Below are 27953 nucleotides of genomic sequence, written 5' to 3'. Positions count from 1 at the left end.
TGAGTCACGCGTTCTTTTATACAAATGATTAATTATTAATTGTGTGTTCATAAAGTAAATGCAGCCTTGTCCTTTGCGTTGTTTTGTCGTAACCCTTTTTTATTGTTTGAATTGGAACCCTTTGACCCGGAAGCTGTTATACGTCGACACATCATGCCTGTAGGCTGGATGTCAACATGTAGTTCACGTGCCTTAAATTATATACAATCTCCTTTTGTTGTTGTTTTGTTTTTGTTGACTTAATTCATTTCATATTTTTAAAAGCCAACACTTAGCTGGACAAATGGCTGACGTCATCAATCCGGAAGACGAAGGAGATCTTCAGGATCAAGTAAGACGAGTTTTTTTTTTTACAACCTCTCTGGTGAAGTTGGCAAGATTCGTTCACTGTCTTTTCTCGCTTGTGTTGAACCACAGATTATGATGAATTATGTCTGGACAGTCCACCGCATACTTAAACTAATGCTTTATAGCACCATATATAATCATAGTTATTAGCACTCATACATATCCATAGTGCTTTATAACAACACAAACAACAAATTTATTAAGTATTTTATGATTCATAATGTCAAGTATCATATACTTCATAACTGCCATTTTCATAATGTAAGTTCATAGTGTATAATAATAATAATAATAATAATGTGTATATAGTAGCTGTGTAAAGGTGTAAATGCTCATATTTGTTTGCATGTTTGCGTTAGAGAAGTGTGTGATAGAGATTAAAAAACAAATAGCCTGGTTGGCCGATTAAAAACTCGGGCCCTGAGGCCACGCCGCCGCCGGCCAGACGGCAGCTGCCCAAAACAGATGGTGGTCGGGCAGATCCAAGTATCTGCCTGTCCTGCAGGCATTAATTAGACACCCATCAAGTAGCCAAAATATCCTCGATGGAAGGAAGCTCTCATCCACTGATGCACTGAGGCTGTCAACACCACGACCCTCTGCAGGGGCCCTGTGGTTGAGGGCCCTCGCAGGCCCGCGCAGGGATGTTAGGATGTTGTGACTCCTACATGACCGGTTAAAAGAAACTTTAATTTTGTGTGCTTTTGATGTGTCTGTGAACAATAGGATTTTTCTTGTTGGTAGCACTGTTGCCTCGCAGCGAGAGGGTCCCGGGTTCAATTCCCGGGTCGGGTTCGTTTTCCTTCTGTGTGGAGTTTGCATGTTCTCCCCGTGTAAGCGTGGGTTCTCTCCGGGTTCTCCGGCTTCCTCCCACAGTCCAAAGACATGCAGGATGGGGATAGGTTCATTGATGACTCTAAATTGCCCGTAGGTGTGAATGTAAGCATGAATGGTTGTTTGTCTCTACATGTCGGCCCTGTGATAGACTGGCGACCTGTCCAGGGTGTACTTTGCCCAATGACAGCTGGGATCGGCTCCAGCCCCTCCACGACCCTGAATACAGGATAAGCGGTAGATGATGGATGGATGGATATTTTACATGGGAGACATGGCCCAGGTAGCAGCCATACAAAATAAACTATATAAAACACGTACATAATACAAATGAAAAATAAAACAGAGTGACAGCTATTCAAGCACAATGACCTCAAACAATGACATTCCTCCCTCACTGCATTCTTTATGATATACTTAAAATCATTAATAGAAATTAATGTTTTTATTTTAAGAGCTTTTTGGAGATTATTCCATGACCATGGTGGATGGTAAGAAAATGGCGTTTTGCCAAAGTCTGTCAAAGCCTGATAAACACTTTTCAAAATACATTAGATTCAGAGATTGAAGTCTTCAGTCCGTCACTTGTCCATATTCTGAAATGACACATTATTGATATTTTCCTCTGGTTCAGATCGAGGAGGTCGAGGCTCTGTCGTCCATCTACGGGGACGAGTGGTGCGTCATCGATGAGGCGTCCAGGATATTTTGCATCAAAATATCCAGTGACTTGGAGGAGCCCAAACTCACAGCGTGTTTGCAGGTGGAGAAAAAACGAAATCTCAGCACATATATTAATCCTAAATGCATTCGCAGTCATGATTTCTTTTTTTTTTTTATCAATCAGATAATTCTCCCGCCTGATTACCCGAGCGCCGCCCCACCCATCTACCAGATCAAGTGAGCATCTTTTCAAATTGAATCTCAGAAGCCCACTCGTCTTTTCCTGCTCGATGACCCTCTTGTTTTGCTCTCGGCTTTTGTAGTGCAGCGTGGCTGCGAGGCCCTGAGAGGACGGTGCTGGCAAACAGCCTGGAAGACCTCTACGTGTGAGTGCTTCGCCACGACACACATGCACGCTAATATTAACCTCCATAATTCCAACCTAAGATATATTTATTTTGACAGGGAGCATGCGGGGGAGAGCCTCCTCTACCTGTGGGTGGAGAGGATCCGGGAGTTCCTCGTGGAGAAATCCCAGAGCTCAGAAACAGGTGAGGTGTGGAAAATGAAGTTCATCACTTGAGAGACTCTGAAATTACACTCGACAGATATTCCTCTGAGCTGTCGGGTTTACTTCATAACAGAGAGAGAGCAGGAATCTTTAACGCACTGGTCCAGTTAGATTTATTTAATCCTCCAGCAGCCGGGGTTGGGTTTAAAAATAGGTACAATGTAATATGAGAACGGAGTAACGACGGCATTTTTGGGGACACGAACACAGACCTCCTGTTTGAAAGTCCTGTGTTTGTTTTTTCGGTCTTTAAACTACGTAGTCACACTCTCGAAGCACATTTCTCCGAGCTTCTGATAATGACACGTTTACATCCGAATATGGCAATTGTCAAAATAAAGTACAGAGAAAATAAAACATCAAGGTGGATGATGAAACACAAGCTTAAACATAAACAATGGCAAGATTAAAAATAACAATGAATTAAAGGATATGACTCGGATGGACTAGCATTTCAGTAGCACTTTTCAATACATTCAGTCTACATTCACACACAGCGTCCGGGGTGCAATTTGGGGGTCAGTATCTTGCTCAAGGGCACTTCGGCACGCAGACTGGAGGAGCTGGGAATTGAACCACCGATGTTCTGATTGGAGGACGACTTGTCCCAGTATAAAATCAGGATATGCTTTCCGATAAAAGCGTGTTTCAGGAGAGAATTTTTGAGAGGACAGACTTATTTTCCTCGATCCTCGGGGGGGCCTTGATCACGAAAGCTGTGTCCACTTTAGGCCGGCAGACCACCAACAGCCCACTAGTGACTTGAAGGCCCGACTCTTGTGGGATGCCTTGAGCGTCGGTATCAGACGGCGAGGGGGGCGTGAGGAAGCGTCGGTATCTGACTTCATCAGCTGGAGAACACGATAACATCCACATGTTAACAGCTCGGCTCCGATAAACCTTCACTGTTTATCAACAGCTCATGTATTAAACTGGGTTTTTTTTTTCTTTATAAGCAAATAATCGTATCAAGATGAATCTACTTCCTCACCCGAGGTCCCGTCTAAACGCGTCCTCCATCTGAGGCGCTCCTCCATTACTACGAGGACTATCTGATGTGGTCTAAAGCTGTGAAAAGATGAGCACAAAGACCTGAAGAGAGCATTTGAAAAAAAAACCCTCCTGGTCTGACATTGACTGACTGCATTGAATTAAGATCGATATCTGAGTAATAGCTTCTGTTGCCTCGGCAGAGTCTTTTGAAGTGCAAAAAAAAAAAAAAAAGTGTAAAAGATGCCCAAATTAAAGATTGTGTGCAACAGGATTTCTTGTCTCGGTTATCTACCGGCTGGACCGGCAGGATCCATTATCAGGGCAGACTCTTTTTGAGCAACAAGCCTGAGAAATATTAACGGTGCCCACCATTGTTGTTTGGTATGAATTGTTCCTCTTTGGCTGCGATTCATGTGGTAATAAGTCGAACTGGCACTCAGCATGGGATTGACAGCTTCTTCACATTGAGATGAGGCGACGCAGACGTCACAGGAACGGAAATGAAAAGGCAGCAAAAATAACAAAAGACACGAAAAAGCAAGAAAGATGATGATGATGATGATGATGATGATGATGATGATGACGCTTGGTTGAATGAGACCATCCATATGAAGTGTGAGTGTTTATCGGCATCACTCAGCTTCACATCATCACAGAGATATTGTTTGATTCGTAAATAGTTCAACTTTCAATGTGCTGTTTTTCTTATCGCTGTCAGCTGATCTCAAGCCAGCGGTGTTTGTCGTACATTCTCTGGACCGGCCGAAAAAAACGTTTGAAAAAATTGGACTGAAAAGTCTGTTGCCCCCTAAAAAAAAAACACCTAATTGTTCTGAAAAAAACACCCTGTCCCCGCAACAAACAGAACTGCATCTGTAATTATTATAAAAAATGACTGAGCAATATTTTTTATGAAATCTGTTGGTCAATGGAAATCTCCTGATCTTCTGCCTGCCACAAAATAAAGTTTTTCGGATAAGAAATCTCCGGTTGGTGTGAAACAGTATAAGTCTAGAACAGCATGACTAAGGGCTGGTCCGAGACAAGCCTGAGCCGGCCCTAACTTGAAGGAAACACTGCAGGAAACATTTGCTTTGCCTTTGGTGTGAACGCACCTTCAGCACTATCAAAGAGAAAAAGTCTTAAGCCGACTCCTGAATGTGGACAAGGTGTCTACCCATCTGGACCAGAACCAGGAGCTGGTTCCACAGGAGAGGAGCTTGATGTCGTAATTTGCGTTATCCCATCTTTCTTAAATGGCGTCATCCATTATGAATCGTCTGTCTGGGCATTATAGATCATGAAGGCGTTTCAGTGTCGGCGTGAAGGTCATGTGATGCTAATTTGGTATTAAGTTGCTCAACAGGAGTCATTTTAATGAAATGCTTGTTTGTAGAGGACTCGCTGTAAAGCTTTTAAAAACAAACACACCTTCCTTTAAAGGGAGAGAGCTGAACAGGGTTAACATAACTTATAGATATGAAACTTACTTACATGAAGACAGTTATTGTTTTGTATTACTGATTCTCCAAATTCTGGGTTACAGAGAGAATTTTGGACCTCCCTTTTTATCATTTAACACTCCAGAATTAACATCAGTCAGCAGCTGTAAAAAAACAAAACAGAATCATCATCTCTAGTCTGTTTCACCATAATGAGACAATAGGTTTCTTCCATGACTTCCCGCTTCCTAGTGGATCCAGCAGAGAAGGTGAACATGACGGCTGAGGAGGACGTGGATGGAGATGATGATGATGATGAAGACGTTCCAGACTTCAGGACTCTCAAGCTGAACACAGAAAACACCCATCTGTTCGTAGATCACACAGATGGTACGGCTCATTATGAATCAACAGACGTAAAACAGAAGCTAATTTTATTACATTTTAATCAAATTCATGTGTAACATTTTGTCCTGTAGATGACGAGATGCCTCCGATAAAACATGGAAGCTGCATCACAGACCGACGCAGCACCTTCCAGCCTCACGCAGCACCGGTGCTAACTCCCAAACAGGTGAATCAACAAGAATGAATGGCCTGTTATCATTTAAAAAAACAAAAATCTCAATCCACGAAGACAATAGCAGCTCATATGAGTTTCGACTGAAACCAGGGTTCCCACTCTAAGTCAAATGTCAGATTCCTTGACTGTTTCCTGACATTCACTGACTAAAAAAGTGAATTTCCAGGACCGTTTTTCTCGTTTTCACCATCATTACAGGCCACATTCGTGCTGAGTATTTTAAACCGTGACTACTGCTTACTAATATGGTTTTGCTTCCTAACCTGAAGCTCCCTGCGAAGACGGAACTTTATTTTGAAAAGATCTGTGGTGTGATATATGAAGCTCAGGGCCTCTGGCCGAGCGTCGGCATGTGACGTGCTGCGAGTGAGAATGTGTTGATTTTAAGTACATTAATACTCCTGTCATATCTTTGTCTATTTATAGGAAATGTGATTTTCCTTCATAAACAGCTGACTAATTCTGCTCGTTAGTCAACAGATGATGTCAGAAGTTATCATCCACAGCATCAATTTTTTTCTCTCGCAACGTACATCCGCTGAGACGGAGCGCGGGGTCAGAATCCCCGCGTCAGCAGTTTTCAGTTAACATTAAAAGGGACTCGTGAAGAGTGTGTCACGATGTTTCCTGTTTCCTTGCAGGTCAAACTGGTCCTGGGGAAGCTGTATGAGAACAAGAAGATCGCTAGTGCCACTCATAATATTTACGCTTACAGGTCAGTGATGTCACACCACACACACACACACTGTATATGTAGAGTTAGGCTGAAACATCTGTCACAGTTTCTTTATGCAAATCAGCCTCATTAGTGCAGAAGAACATGAGATGTATGAAGAGTCTGTGTTCTCCAAAGGCCACATCGCTGCACTGAAGGTCAAAAGAAAGAAGCACCAGGAAGAAACAGTGTGTGTGTGTGTGTGTGTGTGTGTGTGTGTGTGTGTGTGTGTGTGCGCTCTAATGAGAGTTGGGCGTTACTGTTGACATTTAAAAATGCTGCCGTGTGAGCAGAGCCTCTGTCCTCGCCTGATGCCGAGCTGATGGGACACTCGTGTGTGTGTTTGCAGGATTTACTGCGAGGACAAAAACAGCTTCCTGCAGGACTGTGAGGACGACGGCGAGACAGCGGCGGGGGGCCGGCTGCTTCATCTACTGCAGGTCATCGTCTCATTCACAAAAATATCTGACCTCGGCACTCTTTCAGCTGCTTCTGTGTATGATTCAAAGTATCCCACAATGCATCTTGAAAAGTAGCGCGTACACACACATAACCGCTAATGGTTGTGATCTGAGCATTATATCCCATCATGCATTGCGTTGAAGAAAACATTACAGACAGAAGAAAGCAGGTTGTGGTGCAAACATTCATATGTTTAATGTAAACTTTTATGTTTTTATTAATTTGGGGGAAATACACTTATTCCACATAATCCACAAACGACAAATAAGATTAACTTAACTTAAGTATTTATTACATAAAAATATGCCGGTATTTATTACGGATGGTCCACAAGTCGCCATTGATCTGGTGTCACAGTGTTTTTTTTGTGTTTTTTTTTTATCATTTTTTCGTCGTCTTCATAAAACTCCCTGTATAGTGAGGTGGAAGGAGTGAATGAGTCAGTCAGTGATCTCACACACAAGCTGCATCTTTATTTATATTAAACACTTATCAAAACGAAGTTACAATGTGCATCACATAAAAACGAATTAAAAAAAAAACTAAATGAAAGTACTCAAAGAGCAACATAGAAACAAACAACAAACACAAGAACTAAAACGAGACCCAGTGAAGGTCGTGTGTTTTGAGCTCACATATAAAAGAAGACGCTGTCGCCGCCTCTGTGTTGTTGCCAAGCACCAGACTCCCTTCAGAAAACCTCTCATTTTACTGCAACAGGCTCTGACAGTCTGTCCCCGCCCAGTCCTGGTTCTGGTTCTGTTTTTTCCAGTGCCTCCCTTTCCGTCCAGGTATGCATACTGGTCCTGGGTCTGGGTCTGGGACTCTCCTCGGGGGCTGGCCTTGCTGGAATCTGAGCTAAAAAGAGTTTCTGAACCTGAATGATTACGTCTGATTTCACACAGAATCTGACTTGGTGGCATCGATGATGAGCATTATTAATTTGAATAATAATAATAATAATGCATATGATTTAAAAAGCGCTTTTTTAGGTCCTCAAAGACAAAGATGAAGTGTAACTACTGTATATAGAAATAGCTGATATTCTCGCTGATTGTCTCATTTAGTCGTATAGAGAATTCGTTATAAAACTATTTCAGAAGCAGTTTGAAGTTCCTCACAGTCACTTGGAGATCACTGAAGTATTTCTGGCTCTGATTTAACGGCGTGTTGCATTCCTCAAAATGATATAATTAGACACCAAAGTAAATGATGAATGAGTCACAGTTGATGCTGTAAACACATTGTTAGAGTCCGGCTGTGTCCAACTTTCTTTTGGCGTCTGCGTGTTTAGTTGGCGTTGGTTCTAAGTCGCCTTGTTAGTTTTCACAGACGACATCGTTTGGCGTCAGCGGAGCTTTTCAAATATTATGAGTAATGAGCTTTTTCCACACAAGGGTAGTCCATCATCTGTGAGGAACACAGAGCTCCTCCAAATATATATAGTATATTTACGTGATTTTAAACTACATATTATGTGAAAAAAGATCAAATTGGACAGTCATGTCAGGAAAAGACGGTACACTGTGTTCCTGCTACATTTTACAAAATAAAAGCGACATTTTCACAGATAAAAAAAAATACATATGTCAGGGGATGGGAAAAATGGACACCAACAATTTTTGCGGATTCCTATTATAGCGACCAGAAAGGCTGAATGTCCTCCGTGTCCGTTACCATGGCAACATTTTCGATATATAAAGCAGGGTGGTGAAGGGAGATGTTGTCCAGGCAACATTTTTATTAAAAAAATAAATAAACAAAACAAACATTTGGGTTTCAAGGCTGGCTGCGGCTCACAATTATTTTCATTACTGATTAAACTGGCAATTATAAAATCCACTTCACTTTTACTTTGTTGAGTCGGAGTCATGCCACTGAAAATGTGAGTGAGTGAAAATGAACAAGACAACATGCTGATTATAAGCAGGTTTTTGGTGTTGAGTCAGCACAGTCTCATGGCAGTTTATGAAATAGAGAAGAAATTTAAAATCAACATATTCTTGCACATGGATGCAAATGACGGACACAAGCTTTTTTTTGTTTCCGTCAGCGCGACTTTCAAACTAATGTATTTTAGTTGGAAGTATCGTTTGTGTCACCACCGTGGGTCGGGATGACGTTACGCTACAAAATGAAAAGTTACAACAAAATCACTCATTTGGGTTAGCTATCACTCATAGCTACGTACAGTTTGGTTTAGGCAAAAATAAATAAACGTTAGGTTGTCCAATACTGAAACAACCACTCAAAAACAAACAACCACTCACATTCACACCTACATCCTGCATGTCTTTGGACTGTGGGAGGGAGCCGGAGAACCCGGAGAGAACCCACGCAGATTTGTCACAAGAAATGTATGTGTAGCGACCCATCAATCAGCATGTAAGCCCCGCCCCTAAAGCATCCCCTGCTTTCTGGTCTGTTTGACTCTAAATGGACCATTATGTACTAAATGAACATCATGCTACATTGAAGAAGACTTCTTGAAACTAGAGATTGAGACCATGGGCTCATGTTAACAATTTTTAATGAGATAATAAATCAAGAGAATAAGTAGGCTCAATTTCTCATAGACTTCTATACAAGGAGTCACCCCCTGGTGGCCGAGCTGAGAGAATGCCAGTTTAAGGCACTTCAGAGTTGGCTTCATTTTTCATAACGGGCCGTTGGTGCCTGATTTAATATTATATAATTATCAATTCCATTATAAAATATATTTTCTCCAGGTTATTTTATTCATTGCTTTCAGCCTTTTAGGCTTGATTTCACTGTTGCACATCAGCCACCACCATCTCTCTTCTAAAGTCAGAATCATGATGGGAAAAAAAAGCTGAAACCAAAAATGCATTAATGCAAATGCTTCTTGAGATAAAACGCTCGTATTAACATAATGTGTAAATCTACACTCGGGAGAAACGCTCCACGATGATAGTAATCTCACAAAATCCTTTCATCTTGCATACAGAGAAGGCAACTTGTTACACCGCTTCTGTTGTCAGATGGCACGATGATTCACACACACACACACACACACCCACATCACACTGAAATGCAATTGTCCACACACTTTTTTTTTGTTGTAATATTGAATGAAGGCCAGTGAAAGGTTTGTGACAAAATGTAAAACTTACAAAAAACAAAACAAAAAAAAAACTCGGCCCCTCGGTGGTGACTCAAAGCGGTTCTGTCATACTCATTAGCAGTAGGTGCTGAGTCGCATCAGAGCTCCTCCGGGTGATATCCGTGACTCCCGTCCGAGTTCATACTCATTTGTGAGATGGCGGCGGCGGTCGCCCGTGCCAGTGTGACCCTGTTTGGAGCGGTAAATCAGTGTGAAATAGTGCATTAAGACTTCCTGGTGAATTATGATGAGTCAAGCTGTCTTTCTACGAATACGCCATCTTCTTCCAAGACGCTCTTTGGCTCTAATTCTACCTACATTTCTCTCTATTAGATGCCTGTCAAGCAGTGTGCATCTCTTAAATATATTTTTCAGTTTTAGCCATGTGCATTATGCCACTTTGTCACGTGGCTCCAAATACATTTTTTATTCCATAAAGAAGCATTTTATGGAAGTAATTTATTCCCTCCTTCTGGGAAAGATGAACCGGTGTGGGCAGAGTTGTTCAGAGGAAGTATTTAAGTTAATGAGGTTATTTGGAGAGTTCACTGGCAGGTGTGTGTGTACACGGAAAAGTCTGTTTTTAGGAGGGTAACTGAGTGAAACGATCCAGAAGTCTCCAAGTCTCAGCTGGTGGGATTCTTTAAATGCTGAGAAAAAAACTCACAGGCCCGTAAGGGAAATAACGCCGTCCCACAATGCCATCGCGTAATTTCATAGCCCAGCGTGAGTGCACTGGGGTTCTCTTGTCTCTTGTCGACCTCATGATGTTTTTCATCAAAGAAAACTTGTCAGGAAAAGACAGAGGATGTGAACTCTTCACTGCGAGGTCAAGAGCGAGCATTTTCCCCGGAGGCGTCAGGCTTTTAATCAGCCGCGCGTGAACTCATTTGACTCGAATCAAACAGATGTTCATTTATATGTAAAAGCTTTAAAGCTGCTCTGATGAATACATGTTTTTACATGAGAGGGTGTGTAATGTGAAATGTGTTGCCTGTAGTGACAAACCCTCAGGGAATTGTCTCCCGGCTCTGCACCCCCCGTCCTTGAATTTTAGTGTTCTCCAGATGATTGTTTTGATTTTACTGTTCTGGTTGAGTCTCATGGCTCTCATTGGTGAGGTTAACATTAAAAAAGCTCACTGTACGCGGACAGCAGTTGGCCCTTCACAATGTCCCGCCCCTTGAACACAGACTGGCCAATCACGGCCTAGTGTTTGGCAGCTCCGATTTTCTTGAGTTCAGGCTGGTTTTGAGGATTTGGAGTTAGTTCTGGTTTAAACGTTGTGTGATAGTAATACCAGTTACCCGGACAGGTTGGAAGGAGATGTATACATTTCTAAAACATTACATTTTTACGTTAAAAACCTCTGACGCTGACATTAGCTGAATGTAAACACATGCTGCTTTCGCTTTTTAGAGATTGTAACAGTGAACGAAGACCGACCCCGGCTTCATTGTCTTCCGTCTAGATCACCAGCCGGCGTGATGGTTCACTTTATCGGATTTAGCTCCTAGCTATCTTTTTAACATGGTTTCACTGCTGGATCAGTTTGACATCCTGAATTTATCCTTCAAACATATACTGCAGATTCCTTCTGACTGCTTCTCTCAGAAAAAACACTTTTTTAAAAACTCGATCATATTTATTCGGGGAGTGCAGTTGGATGGTAAACGGACTGGCATTTATATAGCACCTTTCTAGCTAACTAGCTACTCAGTCACTTTTACACTTTCACACCACGGTTCACTGATGGCAGAGGAGCCACTGCACATCAGGATTTAACTCATTCATACACATTCACATGCCGATGGCGTAGCATCGGGGCCAATTGGGGATTCAGTATTTTGCCCCAGGAAACGCTGGCACGCAGACTGGAGGAGCCGGGATTCAAACCGCCAATCTTCCGATTGGAGGACAACTCGCCCCACCTCTGAGGAACACGCAACTTAGCCAATTAGCACAGCAGACGGGCCGAGTTAGCAACCAGTGGAGCGGTTAGAAGCTAAAACAGACGGATATGTCCCTCAGGAGATGGTGGAGACCAAAACAGAGCTACAAGACAGCGAACATTGGACTTAGCCCCAAAGAAATATGACATTACAGATTTAAATAACTATTTTTTTAAAATCAATTTCTAATGATTTGTTAAAATCTAGCAACTTTGCCTTTTTGTAACCTAACGCTGACATACAGTAAGATAGGAGCAGAGTAGCAGAGGTGCTATCAAGTCACTTCCTGCCGCTGACTGACCTACTGTAACCGGCGTCCGCTGGCTTCCTGCTCGTCTCCTCCCGAGCAACTCGCTGATTAATCTCCCACTCGTCACACTCTCAGGGTACTGAGCAATTTACATGAAGAGCCTTCTCCTTAATCTATTCTCCCCCTAATCTTGTTCCTCTCCACGAGGCCTTTCTTCTTCTTCCCCCCCGTTTCCTCATTTAGATCCATGCTTTGTGCCTCCGAGTGTGGAAGTGTGTGGTAATGAATTAAAATAAAAAGGATCTGATTAATAGTGTCAACAGCCAGATGTGGATGGGTCCTCCTCGAATGACATTGCACTTTCTGTGTGTGTGTGTGTGTGTGTGTGTGTGTGTGTGTGTGTGTGTGTGTGTGTGTGTGTGTGTGTGTGTGTGTTGATTTCTCCTCTTAATGTTAAAGGAACAGTCTCAAGATTTCTTGAGGGAGATTTTACTACCGTAAGTTGTTATTTAGGAGGTTATTTTATGGTGTTCAGTAGAGAGATGCTGGTTTTCTTTGCCCGTAACATTTGAGCCGTTATTTAAAAGGTTAAAGGCAGAGTAGGTAATTTGGAAAAACCACAGAGATTTTGACTTTAAACGCGTCGCCGAACCGAGAAAGTCCCACCCCCTTGGTTCCGGTCCGACGTTTTTGATTTGGCGGGGTTTTTACAGTCCAGCCACGACCACAGATGACATTTTTAATTTTTTTTAATGTCAGAGCATTTAATGTATTCATTGCTATCGGTATGTTATGAGGATTTTAAGTAATATAAGAGAAAGTGTTTCTGAATAGAATCACCTACTCAACATTTAAGTGTGGTACTCATACTCTGAATATTTCACCGTTTCACCACAGCCCTTTCCTTCGGGGAACTGAAGCCGTTTATCTATACGCTCTCTTCAAAGCCACCAGACTCCTTTGACATTAATGGTAATTTTACCTCTGTCAGTTAGTTTGTTTGTGTCATTGTGTGAATTGAAGGTTTAGTTTGGAGTCACACATTGGCACAATCTTTAAAAAAAAGCCTGGAGGAAATGTGGCATGAATGGTACTTTAATTTTTTGGTTGGCTTTTGCAGAGAACATATTTCCCTCCATTTTGACTTGAAATGATGTATGAAGAGTGAAACTTGTGGGAAGTTAAAAAGTATATATTTTTTTAAAAAAGGTGTGAAAGCTCCCCTCTTCTCTCTGAACATTTCCTTCCAACACACAGCGATTTCAAAATGTGACATTTCACTGGGTCTTCAAAGGAAGTTGAATATGATATAATATTTAATAGAAGTTTGAATGGGATTTTAATGTCGAATAGCAGTCTGGACGTATGAAAGATGACGATTTCAAGCTGGCAGATGAAAATGAAGTTTGAATGCTTGTCATTTGAATGCTGAATATTTATTAAAGTATTAAATGTGTGAATGAGAGAAGTAACATCACACTGTCGTCCTGATGGAGCTGAACTTTTTGATGTTTGAATGTAGTTTCTATGTTCTGAATGCTTCCTGTATTCACACCAACTAACCAACCAGACTGCAGTAATTTAAACGTGAACACATGATTTTATAATAAAAGTAGGAGAAGAAGATGGATATAGTCCAAAATAACTAATTAATAATTAAAGCCAGCATGTTCTTAATCTTATATTTTAGGTTTTTTCTTCAAAAACTATATTGAGCGACAGAATTTAGGGTTAAAGCAGGATGTTTTTCTTCTCCAATTTGTACCTACTTTCAGACAAAATGAAAAAAGCACTGATATTTGAAATATATATATTAGATATGAAATAGTAACTCATACATCCCCACTCATAACAGAAAAAAGATCAGAGCAGCTTTAATTGCTGTTTATGGCTCCCCTTAAACATGCCTTTTAATTGCTTTATGGAGTCGAGTCTTATGTTGTTTGAGTTTATATGGTTGATTAATATCTTTCGGTTGGTTGGTTTATTATGATGAACCTTGAACCCCCCGGCTTGCTAACCTCAGCTAAACGTTCCCCCGGAGCTCCATCTCGACACGCAAAAAGCATGAAAGTGAGATTTCGAGGGAAAACATCCCCTCGTCTTCGGCTCCGGACTGACAGCTGATGGCCCGAAGCCGGATACGCTTTGATGAAGATTCACCCACCGGATCACCTGTGGTGTGAAATGTCCAAAAGAATTTTGTGCCAGAGAGGGGTAGGGGGATGGGATATTTTGCTATCTCCAATTCACACTCGTGTGATTGTCGCCAACAGATCCTGGACGTGCGTGATGTGCTGGTTGTCGTGTCTCGGTGGTATGGGGGGATTCTGTTGGGTCCAGACCGCTTCAAACACATCAACAACTGTGCCAGAAACATCCTGGTGGAGGAAGGATATGCCGGCACCGCGGTGAGACACGCCGCTGTCAACATCTGATACCTTGTTGAGTTTTGATTGTTTTTAATGGATTTTATGCCTTTTTAATTTGAAAGTGATACAATGGAAGGAGACAGGGAAAATGTGGGAAAGAGTGTAAGGCAGCAGACCAGATGGGAATCAAACCGACGGACTCATGAACCGACACCAAAGGGGGGGAAACAAACCATTGCTCTCCATTGAGTTTGGATTGTGTCAAGGGGTCTGTAACAACCAAATAATGCAATAACGGCCAATAACATAATCATGTTTGGCCATTTTAAATGTAATAAAGCCAATAACGTAATAACATTTTTTAGTAGCCAATAACATAATAACATTTTGCCAATAATGTAATAAGTTATTAGAAGAAAACCCAGAAATATGTTTTTAAAACCAAAAAAATCGACCTCATCAGTAAAAAAAACCGAATGTACACTAGCCTTTCATAGTAGAAGTTTTTTATCAGAACAATAAAAACATTAAGGCTCCCTAATGTAGCTTAAATGTGTACTGCAGATATGAAAACTCCTTTACTTTCAACATTTAATGTGATTTAGAAAATATTAACTGTTAGTTATTAGCATTACATAGAAGAAGAGTAGAAACAGATTACTTCACCACTGTTATCATGTTTATTTATATAACATTGGAAAAACAGTCACATTCCATGTTAAATACATTTACTCAATTATTGTACAATGTTGAAATACATCACACATCGTTCTCCACGGCATCTTGTAGGCTAGTCATTGTAATTGACCTCTACCTTAATGTATGCTCATTGTTCTCAGGCCGTATATAGTTAGAGGTTAAACTAACGCATGGACATATTAGTAAAATACAGAGCGTGTGTTGGTCCTGCTTTGTGGTTTTCCAACTCCTCGGCGGCCGTCACAATGCGGGCATCAGTTCATTTGAAGTATCCCGTCGCCACATGTTTCTGGAGATCAAACGCCGTCCTCGCTCTCACCGGCCTGAAGTTAGGTACTCGTCCGCTTTGAAGTCGCCTTTGTGTTTTCGGGCGAAGTTATTCCTGCTGGTAACATGATGGACCTTTGAGCCGCTGCCACGCGTAGATTAAAGGTAGCACGTACCTACTCTCAAAAGTATCCGACTTAAAAAAAAAAACATCAAGTCACTGTAAAAATGTCCAAACTTGATTAAGGCTGAGTTCCTCGTGGACGTCGAACCCGTACTCTGTCACAGCTCATTAGAGGTCGCTGCATGTGGCTGGAGAGGGATCAAACCTCTGCAACAGAACAGCTGGTTTCTAGTTTAAGTGCTTTAAACAAAATAACTAAATTCATTCTAAACCAAACTGCTTAGTTTTTTGAGTGATGGGTCAAAAAAAGCAGTGCAATCATAGAGACCTAATAAATCATTTTACTAGAGATTTTAAGGGCCTTGAAAATAGCTCCTTAGCTGATTGAAGATGTTAAAGACACAGTGAGGGGATTTTTTTTCTGCTGCAGGTTTGAATATTGCAGAATATAACTCTATAAAAGGTGGTGCTGTGATGTCACCATGCTAACACTAAGCAGGTATCATGTTTACCCTTTCGTCATCATCACCTGCTAACATTTGTTATGAAAATAAATAAAATTAAAATAGAAGCTACAGCTGAGGCTGATGGGAATATCCTTATAGGCATTTGGTCAATAAGACAAAATTAAATTTTAACGTGACTGAAGAGGGCGCTGGATGAAAACCCAGACTTTCACCAAAGCTTTTATGATTCATCCTCAGGGGAACATGAATGTCTGAACCAAAGTTCTCGCTGTCTATTTAGATATTCTATGTAAGACATTTCACAAATGTGATAGAGGAATAATGAGTCTCTTTAAAGTCATAAGGATTCACTCTCTGGGAACAATGAATGTCAGTACAACATTGCATGGCAATTATTGTTGATCTAAGTTTCTGAACTGGACATGCGCGGCAGATCCTCTTCACAGATTTTTGCCTTATGGTTTCTACAGCCCAGAATAGAGAGAACTATTTGAGTTTTTTGCCTTAACTGAAGGCCACTATCTCACTTCTGTTGCTCCTGAAGTAGTGTTATTACGGTAAAGGGTGTCCTCTGAGCAAGGTCAACAGCCTTACCAAGTTTTTGATTTCCACTCAGATGCTCCGTCTTGGTGCTTGTAAGACCTCTTGGCAAGACGAAGCACAGACAGGAAAACAAAAAGGGGAGCCAGAATTGACCCTTGAGGGACACCGATTTAATTTGTGAAGAGACGCTTGTTGATGTAAATCTCAAAACTTGGACACAAAAAACACTTCAGCTCGGTTCCTGAAAATTCTGTCCCGGTGCCTCATCCTGTCACTTTTATTTTGGACAATATTCATATTTAAATATTCCATTATATATTATTATATATTAGAGTATTCAAAGGGGGTGGGGGGGGTGGGGGTGGGGACTTCTGGTAAACCTAAGATAACAGGAACATGTGATCTGCTTAAACAGCAACGAGGCCACTTCCTGTTGGCTGGTAATCGGGATGACAAGTGTCTGAGGAGTGAGGGGTTTACAGCCACATAGCAAACACCATACAGAGATATGAAGGAGCTGCATGCATATTAAAAATGTTTCACATTCGCCATCTCTGCCTTTACGAAACAGAAACAGACAGGCTGTTACACCGTTGTCAGCGCGATAATTAGCGAGAAGATGTTTTATAAGAGTACTTAAGAATGCAATGTTTGCATGTGTGATGCAATTTATTTGAATTCATTAAAAACAGCGGGGTGTGTGTCAATCAGTGTATTGTGATTTGCACATTTCGATAATGCAGCACCAGCACTTAATATTAAACATGTAGAAAGCTTTGGTGCCATTAAACGGAGCGCTGATGTGAGATAATTGCTGCTCTGTTCAGCCTCTGACCCGTTTGTTCTTATGTTACAGGATGAAGCCACCAAATCTGGAGCGAAGGCCAAGAGGCCGAAATGCAAGAAGACAAAATAAATTTCAGCAGAAAGAAATAAAGACTTTTATTTAAGCACACGTTCACAGTGAAGAGTTTGTAGATGAATCGGATGTGTCTAAATCGACACGAACAGGGATTTCTTTGCCATTACAAATTATTTATTCACACATACGACGGTGTACTGTGCTGCAGAAATGAGTCCTAAAACCAGGAAATGAGTTAGCATGATACCGGTTCCCTCAAAAAAAGGTGATTGCTAACAAGTAGAGACTACAAAACGTCATCATGCTGAACAGCAGCCTGCCTTTAGCTTAAGGCTACGTTAACATGATGACAGTCTGAACAGAAGACTTACAAAGGGCGTCGCGTCTTCACTTTTTATTCCGTGAGCATTTTCGGGAGGAAATCTGCATGCATACGGTGAAGTGTGTGGAACTTGATTGGGTATACATGCCAGGCGGCTAGGTGGTGCTGTGATACACTATCACACAACACCACCATGTCTGAGCACATGCATAGAATGTTCCTTCTTCTCTTATCAGCGCCGCGAAAACCAAAACGTGACGTAAACGCGTACGCAACGTGAGCAGTTCTGAGCAGAGTTTTGCGTCTTGGCAGTGTAGACGGAAACGCTACGGTGGAGCATTTTCAAGTTTTCCACTCTGGAGGGTGGTTTCAAATGTTTGTGTTTTTAAGCCCCAAAAACAATGTCTAAACTAAAGGCATTTCCGATTAAATATTTTGTCGTTTTTACCCTCAAGTGTCCTTGTATAAACGGGGCCTAATAGTCAATCTGTGTCACTGTAATCATTCTGTGTCTCTTAGTGATAAAATGTCTCTTTGTAGTCACTCTGTGTCTCTTTGTAGTCACTTTGTGTCTCTTTGTAGTCTCTGTGTCTCTTTGTAGTCACTCTGTGTCTCTTTGTAGTGATTCTGTGGTTCTTTGTGATCATATTGCATCTCTGTAGCTGTTTTGTGTCCCTTTGTGGTCAGTTTGAGTCTCTATAATCGTTTTTGTTTCTTTGTGGTTATGTTGAGTCTTTCCTGGTTGGTTTGTGTCTCTTTAACATTTTGTAGTTCATGGCCAGGGGGGCCCCTGACACTTTGTCCCAGTTCACTGTCATCCACCCATGTATGTGACCGTGGTGTAGATTGTTTATAGCCTAAGTGTTGGTTTTAACTCTTACACTCATGCAAGCGGTGTTCATTTGCAAATCTTTTAACAATTTTGAATTGTCATTTCAGCTGATTGGTTCAACTTTATATTGACGGAGAAGCCTTGAAATTAAATGTTCACCGTTCAGCATGTTTTCATAACAACCAAACCATCAGATTTCTGAACCTGTTGACCCCGTTACAGGACTGTTCTGATCCACCTTGTTCAACAAGCACATCATCGTTAGGCTGGAATAAAGGATTTTGCTCAGGAGAAGCCACCTTTTGTTCCCCCGTTTATTTCACAAACGGAAATGCTCCCTTCTGTCTCAACGCCGGCGCGTGAATGCTCATCCTTGTGAGATTCATAATTCAGCCGTGGATGAAATTCATACACAATTCATTCAGCGTTTTTTCCCCGAGAAGCTATATGCGACCAGAGATCACCGCTAATGCAATTCAACTTTTCACAGTTGCGTGTTCTCCCGGATCCCCCCCACCCCCATGTCATGCTGGATCCTGGGGGACTTGGACTCACCTCTCTGCTCCGGTTTCACTTGAAGCCTGGAATGACACGGTCTGCATACGAACCACTCCAGGGCGGCAGAGTACTCACCTCCTAAAAAATATCAAATATGTCTCCGTGGGTACGATACCTCGACATTTCATTCCAATGAGTGACACACAAACGGGCTAAGAAATGTTCTGGCTCCTTTCAGTCACTGAGAGAATAATTACAGCTAATTCACTTAACAGAGTTGTTTCTCCCTGACAGGCTGTCGGCACGCTGAACCCATAATCTCAGCCCTTAATTATGTTTTTTTTTAAAAAGAGGCTCGTGAAGAGCCAGTTCTTCTGAAACTCACACTCGAGGCTGAGGAGAATAATTAGACTCCTTCGATGTCAAATTAAATCCATATGGGGTGAACTTTTGGTGCGAGACGCTCGTTGTTGCAGCAAAATCCAAGAATGTGAATATCTTTTATGATTAACAAAAAATATGCAGGAGCATCGACTGTGGATGTAAACACTGTGACTTCACCCGTTGATTTGTGGACTAAAGTTTGGCATTTTTGCAACCAGTGAAGAAAGTGACCATATTTGGACTGAAGAGGAGCGACGGGTGGATCAGAGCAGCACCCTTACTGGATCCATGATTCTGTGAAGCTGCTAGTAAGCTTCTTAATTCAAGGTCAACTTTACAGCTAAAGTTTTAAAGTCATCTTTGCAGCTAACTAGCATTGGTAGTGTGGTTGTGACCTGTCAATCAGCAGGTAAGCCCTGCCCCCTAAAGCATTCTGGTCTGTTTGACTCTAAATGGACCATAATATACTAAATGAACATCATGCTGGATTGAAGTAGACTTGAAACTAGAGATTGAGACCATGAACTCATGTTTACAATGTTTACTGAGATAAATCCTTATTTCTATTTCCCCCCACATTTATGGAAGTTATTATTGTTACATTTTGTAGCATAATGCACACTTTTCTACATCTTTATTTTTTTATTAGGCCCTACTGATTTAGAAACAATGATTGTATTTTATAATGACTTTCATAACACCTTTTCAGCGTCTCTTATTGCTTATTTATTTCATATTGTTGTATTAATTTCATGATTTTGGAGCGCTGTAGTAAAGCAAACCTTGATTTTTTTTTCTTTTCAATTAACATTAAGGACACTGAATATGCAGACTATTGCAGATGGATTATTAAAGTAATAAGAGTTTCAGGGATGGTGTATAGTGATTAACACAGTGGTGTAAAACCTTGGAAGAGACAACAAAGGGAGGTGATGATGACTGTGATCTCTGATTCACTGAGCTCGATGGTCTAAACGTCTACATGACGCTCTGCTGGCAGACCTGCAGTCCGGCTCGGTCCGCTTCAGTTGTCTAGACCACTTCAGCTTCTGGTTTCAGACTTTAGCCTTTGATCGGCTGCTGCCCGAAGGACAAAGAAGCAAACGCGTCAAGTGTGCAGCAATCACCCCCGAGCAAGACCAGAAGTTGATTTACCTACACAATAAAACCATTTCACACCTGTCTTCACTGACGCAAATGTTGATTTTTTTGGGCAGTTCTGATACAATAAGGTAGACTTGTGTTTAGCCTTTGAATATCATGTTCTGTAAAAATATTGTGTCATAAAAAATAGAATAAGGGTAGAACTGACTTGTTTTCTTTGGCAGAAACGAAAATGGTGATTCTTGTTAGGTGTTAGGTGAAGGCGAAAAGTGACATCACAGTTAACAGGGAAGAGAGTGACACAGCTCCGGAGACATGATGCCTGGCTAGTTAACTAGGGAGCTAATTAGCTAGGAAGCTAGTTACATAAGTAGCTGGCTAGCTAGCTAGGAAGATACTTGGATAGATATTTGGTTAGTTTGCTAGGTAGCTTGATAGTTATCTAGGAAGCTAGTTAGTTGGTTAGTTAGCTAGGAAGCTAGTTAGCTAGGTAGCTGGCTAGCTAATTAGTTAGCTAGGGACCCAGGCCTGCCGCTGTCACCAGCCCGCTGCTCGGCTAATTTTCTGCAACCAGTTTAGCATTAAAGCATGGCGGAATCATCAAAGTAGCTTCCAACCAGTTTTCTGGTTTGCTAGCTATTTATTTTTTAATTTTTTTAATTAAGTTTTGTTGTATCTCAAGCATTCAACATACTGTAAAAGACTGGAAATACAAACATAAATCAGATTGATTCAGAAATTGAATACATTGTGAAGCTAGCTTGACAAAAGTTGTCACTCATCTGACTACAGTGCTTTCCTACAGTGTGTAGATTAAGTATTACGTTGTTAAATGTATTCATTTGTTCTTGCTCTTGCCTCAGCAAATCCGCAACGAGGCCCGCTACAACCGTTGCATGGCATAGTACATAAAAATGTAAAACATTCACTGTGATTAAACACATCTAGATTTAATATTTTAATATTCTTCAACAACGCAACATAAAGTATTACTGTAAGACTTTTATTTTGTAAGGATGAGCGGATGTAGTCGTTATCTCTCGCGGGCTTGACGTCGGTGACAAAAGCAAGTGTGCGCTCCGCGGTACCCGCACATCGAGCAGCGGAGCGGAGAGAGGAGCGGAGAGATCCTCCCTCAGGACCTACAATATTAACTAAATAATTTTAAAAATTAAATCAAGCTTTAATTTAAACTTGTATCTCTCCTCTGGAATCCCGAGGGGGCGAGAAAAATGGAAGATTTGTGGAAAGTGAACCACAGGTCTCCGGTCATGTTCGACTCCCGGGTGAGGTGGAACGGAACGTTTGGGCGCCTAATTGGAGCCGCACGCCGTTTCTGTGCGTGAAATGAGAAGAAGAAGACAAACAACAAGTAGAAAAAGAAAGGTAAAAAAAAAAAAAAATGATTTCGGCTTACAGTTGTTAAAACTATGGGCGCGCACATCCTCCTGGAGTCCAACTCCAGTGGCAACTTGACTCCCGCGGTGTCCGAGGCTGGCACCGTGCTGCCGGGCTACCTGGCGGTGATCCTGTCGGTGCTCATGGCGACGCTGGTCGTCGTGGTGGTGGCGGGAAACGCGCTGGTCATCATGGCTTTCATCGTGGACAAGACGCTGAGAAACCAGAACAACTACTTCTTCCTCAACCTCGCCATCTCGGATTTTCTCGTGGGTGAGTTGGCGCCTCTTATTTATTCATTTTTGTGTCTCCTGGCAGCAGGAAGGAAAGTCTCCCAGGAAATAAGCCCCAAATATATTGGACTCCCCCCCCCCCCCCCCCCCCTCGCAGAGTTCAGTGGTGACCTTGACCTTTTTTGTTTTATATACAGCATCTCTGTATTATATTCCAGTGAGGCTTATATTGTGCAGCACCCTTATAAATGTCTCTGCAGGGGGTTGTCTTGGTAACGCAGCATCCAGGGGGTCAGGGGAGGTGTGAATTCTTTGGGTGTGGGAGGTGGTGGTGTTGAATCTTCATGTGTGGGTGTGTGTGTGTGTGTGCGTTCCAGGTGCCTTCTGCATCCCGGTGTACATCCCCTACAACCTGACGGGCCGCTGGATGCTGGGTAAGGGGCTCTGCAAGGTGTGGCTGGTGATGGACTACCTGCTCTGCACCGCCTCCGTCTTCAACATCGTCCTCATTAGCTACGACCGCTTCCTGTCAGTCACCAGAGCGGTGAGTAGACATGCCACTACAGTCGACTCTAAGAAAAATGTGGACAAATCTAGGGCAACTTCTCTCCGAAATGATCCAATCCTTCCAAAAAAAACGTATGCCTATGTCAGATATGTATATCTATTGCATGCTCAAAGCACTCCAGCTCAGTGGACCTGTTTAGTTAATTTGCATTTGGATGCAGACTTTTGCATTTTGTCTATTAATATATCACCGTTACAAAGGGAACTTTACTTTTACATGCATCACTAGAAGCACTACTCAAGTACAACAGGGTCATTGTGGGTAAAAGCTTCTTTTTTGTTAAACAGAGTGGTGCGTTTTCGATAAAAAACTCAAACATTTCGGAAAAGAAAACTTGAATATTCTCTGATATATATTTGTGTGTGACGCCTGCAGTGGATGGCCAATTATACTTTGCAGTCGGATTTAGCAATCAGGAAATACGGGTGATTTTAGCTCTGAATCACCAGATCATCACCATCAGCATCTGAACTGTGAAGAGATGTTGCTGTGAGTTTGGGCCCATTCAGAGGAGAAAACAACATCTGGATGAGGCGTGAGCTTTAAGTCATCAGGAACTACAACGCAACAATGGATGCGATGACGTCACTGGTTACATTTACTGGTGGTTTATGGGATTTGTGGTCCAGCAGGACTCAAAACGACAGATCATCAATTTAATCGCTCCTCAAGTGGAGCTCACAACTCTATGATCTCAGAGAATATTAAAAAAATAATATTTTTTCTTGGAAATGTGCTACTTTGATCTCAATTTTTTTGCAAGTGAGTTTTGTCTCACTGCGACATTTCCTGCCGCGTATTTTAGTGAATGAAATCACTGAAAATCAATGAAGTCAGGGAAATAAGAAAAAGAAGGAAATAGAATAAACAAACAAATGATAACAATAACTAAATTGTAAACAGGGAAGAAGAAAAGTAGAAGACGAAAGAAAAAGAAATAAAAAAACAAGAGGGAGGGAAGAATAAAGGGAGGTTATCTGTTTGGGTTTGGATGCTTTGCTTTAATTCTTTGTTTTACTTTATCCCCCCCTAATACTTGAGTTGTGTGGCATTAGCTCAGATATTTATTGCCCCTATTGGCTTCAACTGTGTAAAGCCGATACAATCTTCAGTTGGCTGATTTTTCAATTTGACCAGACAATATTTGTGCATGAAAGTTAAATATTTCCATGCAGACCATTCGGATTGTTTCGGTGCCTTTGTTATTTTTAATCGACTGTATTTGTTGACTCCAATTCAATTCAGCTTGTTTGGTGAAAACGTCTCTTTTATCTCCTTGATTACTGAGGGCTCGATCCCAGCAGCTGAGTAGGAAATATTATTTATTTACGTATTAATTCTGTTCTGATTCTTGCGCTTCTGTTCACTGTGTGACTCCAGTTCATTGTTTACAGACTTGGACTGAGTGGATTTAATTGAGCTGGTCTTTAACAAGACGGCATTACGTCCGACACCGTTTATGTCTCGGCTCTTTGAACACGTTCAGTGGTTTGAGGCAAAGATAGAAATGAAACCCTGATAAGACAGTAAGTGGAGGAGTCCTGCGTAATGATGCAGGAGGGAAGCCAGATGTTCTCTTTCAGACTATTGTGTTGCATCAGTGAATGTGGCTGACTGACATCGGCCTTCTACGTTTTGTCTCTGGTGTGCTCGCCTGCAAAGGTTTTTCACGTCACATCTATGCACACCGGCAGCAGTGGTTGCGACACTTTTTTGCATGAGATAAAATAATCCTTTATAAGTCCAGGAGGCAGGGAAGTGTGTAGTGTTACAGCAGCAAAGAGGCAACCAGAACACATAAATATGTGAGCAACAACCAGGAGATAATATATAAGGAAGCAGGGGAAAAAAATAGACTGAGTGGCTGAGTTCACATTATAGAACATATGATTTCATATAATTAATATTAATAGCCTAGATTGGTCAACCAAAAAAAGGTGAAATATTTGCATTTAGTGGTATTCATGTCATTTTTCTGAATAATTGCACACAAAACTGCCTCAGTGTGTAGGTCTAGAGTGTAGGAATTGGCACCCCTTAGTGGTGAGGCTGCAAATTGCAACAAACTGAAACTTCTCCCGCGTACAAAGCGCTATCTAGAGCCAGTATTTGGTTTGTCCATGATTTTTTGATGCCTTTATTCATGGTGCGAAAGTTCAGAAAAGAAAATCGAATTTGTTTTTGTCGCATTATCACAGTGTAATATATCTGCATTCTGCAGCCTCCCTGTTTGAATATGTCCATTCTGCACAACGTCAATGCTTAATGTTTTTTTTTAAGTCATGGTGCGAAAGCTCAGATCAGCTGTTTCCGTTCAAAAGGCAAGGCAATTTTTTTTGTATAGCACCTTTCAACAACAAGGAAATTCAAAGTGTTTTATATCAAACTTTAAAGGCAAAATACTTTCATTGGTATATGAACAGCTGTGGAAAGTTGCTGACAACTTCCTCTCTTTGGACCTCAGGTTAAATACCGGGCGCAGCGGAACATGACCCGCCAGGCCGTGTTCAAGATGGTGGCGGTGTGGGCGCTGGCCTTCCTCCTCTACGGCCCCGCCATCATCTTCTGGGAGACGCTGGTCGGCGAGAGCGTCGTCCCGGCGCACGAGTGCTACGCCGAGTTTTACTTCACCTGGTACTTCCTGCTCAGCGCCTCCACCTTCGAGTTCTTCACGCCGTTCGTGTCCGTGGCGTTCTTCAACCTCAGCATCTACCTGAACATCCACCGGCGGACCAAGAATGCCGGCACCTGCGCCGAGGAAGACGACGACAGGGCGCGGCGGCTCGCCAGGAAGCACCGGGACTCCACCGCGGTGGGAGGAGGCTGGTCCGTGTTCTTCGTGAAGACGCGGAAGGTGTCATCCAGCGAGCCAACTGCCATCTCGGCGGTCATTGAGGACGATGACGCCATCCTGTCGCCATCGTCCTGCGGCGAGGCGAACAACAGTCAGATATTCATGCAGCGGGAGAAGTTCTCTCCGTGCAGGAAGAACTCCCGGCTGTTTCAGCACGCACCATCCTGCGCGGCTCCCGGCCGGAGCACGCAGGCGTCCCGTCTGTCCCGGGACAAAAAGATCGCCAAGTCGCTCGCCATCATCGTGTGCACGTTTGGGATTTGCTGGGCTCCATACACACTGCTGATGATCATCCGCGCCGCCTGCAGCGGCACGTGCGTGGCGAACTACTGGTACGAGATCACGTTCTGGATGCTGTGGCTGAACTCTGCCATCAACCCGTTCCTCTACCCGCTCTGCCACAGCAGCTTCCGAAGGGCTTTCTCCAAGATACTGTGTCCCAAGAGACAGTCGGTGCAACCACAGATCGAGGCTCAGTCCTGTTAGAATGAACTCTTCCACGCTTTTACGAATACTGTTATCGGTCAACAACACTGTAAAAAAATATCCATATATACTGTTCTTCCATCACGAAAAAAACAAATCCAGTTTAAAAAAAAAACACAAAAAAAAGGAGATGTTTGACAGCAATACAGTTGATAATAAGCCCCTTTTTCACACAGGATTCTTACAACCAGTGGAGCTCAAATCATATTATATGGTCCTCCGGGCTGGACGCTGGTGTAGCGGTTAGCAACCGCTGCCTCTCAGTAAGAGGCTCATCGGTGTGAATGTGATTGTCTATACGTCAGCGATAATGGATGGATATATAGGTGGGTAGATGAGCCTCCTGAATTTGCGCCCAAAAAAACGAAAAACCTTCAAAAAAAATAAACCAAAACAAATTCTCAGTGTCACCCCCAACTCGTCAACTATGACGCTCTACGTACTAATGGTGGGAATCGTCAGTCACCTTACGATTTGATTATTAAATTATTCTTTCTATTTTGGATTTAATTATCCTATTTGTACAATACAGTTGATCTGTTAAAATTACTTATTTAAAATGTGGAAAGATTGCCCATATTTTTTTTTATAATCGAAATTTGGCTTTACTGCATTGATGAAGAATTGTTCAACAAAGCATCGCGATGCATCATAGAATCGATTATTTCTCCCACCTCTACTACGTTCCCTTCTATTGTCAGTTTTTGACTTGTGACAAAATGGTAACATTAACTTTTAGTTTTGCATGGGACATGAACAGCGGCCTTCTGGATGATGGACAATCTCAGTCTTTCTACCACATCAGTTGCTCTAATAATGATGCTAGTGGGTTTACATTGGAGTTATTTAAAAAGCCCGGCATTTCTCATTCAGACACTAAAAAGGTCTCCCCGAATTATTACAAATGGATAGAGGTCCCCAGGAAGTACCGGTCCTGTGAGAAAGGGGGCATGAAAAGAGCTGAAGTTATGATATTCACAGACAATCTCTGAAGGAGGACAGGAAGAAGTGCTTTAATGACTTATGCAGCCGGATAGAAGGTGATGATTATGATTTTAGTCTGAGATATTATGTGAGTAATTACAACGGCACCACCGAGGTGTTAAATTATGGTCTGTCTGCTTGAAAGCACAGCGGAGGGGAGACAAGCAGCCAAACCAGGTCCAGGTCCTCACAGGACGGAAAAAGATCAAATCGAAGATTTTATGCTCTTTTTGTGGTTTTTATATAGTTTCATAATCTATCCTTTCAATTTCAAATATGTCGCCGTGGATGTAAAAACAGAAGGCCTTTTGCTTTTGTGTCTTCAAATAAAAAGATACTCGAAGATTTTCATCGTGCAGCAATAGGACGACAAATGTGGAGTCAAAGCACCTGAAAGGAAGAAGAATAACCTGTATTTGTTTACTGTGTGAACTTGTATCAGTCTAATTTGTAAAGTGGACTAAGGACAGCTGCTGTTTCCTGCCAACACTGAATCTGCACTTAATAATAATAATAATAATAAAAAAGAAGGTCTTCTGGTTGATGTTAAAAATGTACAGCACTAAGGCAGCATTAAACCTTTTTTGTACAATGCCAAGCTAGATAGTTGTGTTATTGCAGTATTTAACTTAACTTGACTAGTTTATACCACTTGAACTACTTGACTAATTTGTATCTTGGCTATGAATGTGTGTTGGTGTAAGTAGCCGAACAGAGATTAAAAAGAAAGAATGCTACAGGCTTCCGAACTGTACAATGTTTTTGGTCAAATCCGGTGTTCGAAGGAACTCGTTCGACATTTTAGGAAATCCACTTATACACTTTTCTTGCTATGATAGAGATATGAAGATGGTGCCAGCAGTCTGTTAGCCTAACTTAGCTTAGCTTAGCATAAAGGCTGTTAACAGGGCGTGTGATCGACCCACTATCGCAGAAGTTACAACCCATATAGCTGGGATCGCCTGAGCCTCAGGCTCAGAAACACAGTGATTGCTGAGCTGGCTGCTAGAAGCTAACAG

General features: G+C 41.9%; 2 protein-coding genes across 2 annotated transcripts; both read left to right on the top strand.

Moving 5' to 3' along the window:
* The first annotated feature begins 141 nt into the window (after positions 1–141).
* impact (impact RWD domain protein) lies at positions 142–18134 on the top strand. Its single transcript, XM_084012082.1, has 11 exons — positions 142–331; positions 1817–1945; positions 2030–2082; positions 2169–2231; positions 2311–2396; positions 5104–5241; positions 5331–5425; positions 6076–6149; positions 6499–6589; positions 14214–14348; positions 17266–18134. Exons 1-11 carry the CDS (start codon positions 284–286, stop codon positions 17323–17325), a joined length of 972 nt encoding a protein of 323 aa, XP_083868208.1. The 5' UTR covers positions 142–283; the 3' UTR covers positions 17326–18134.
* Positions 18135–21528: 3394 nt separating this feature from the next.
* LOC311014736 (histamine H3 receptor) lies at positions 21529–27628 on the top strand. Its single transcript, XM_084011505.1, has 3 exons — positions 21529–22082; positions 22420–22586; positions 25075–27628. Exons 1-3 carry the CDS (start codon positions 21842–21844, stop codon positions 25948–25950), a joined length of 1284 nt encoding a protein of 427 aa, XP_083867631.1. The 5' UTR covers positions 21529–21841; the 3' UTR covers positions 25951–27628.
* Positions 27629–27953: the final 325 nt, after the last annotated feature.

The sequence above is a fragment of the Eutrigla gurnardus genome (assembly GCF_963514095.1).
Source record: "Eutrigla gurnardus genome assembly, chromosome: 6".
Taxonomy (NCBI): Eukaryota; Metazoa; Chordata; class Actinopteri; order Perciformes; family Triglidae; genus Eutrigla; species Eutrigla gurnardus.
Note: the sequence above shows the minus strand (reverse complement) of the source record. Positions and strands in the feature narration are given on the sequence as shown.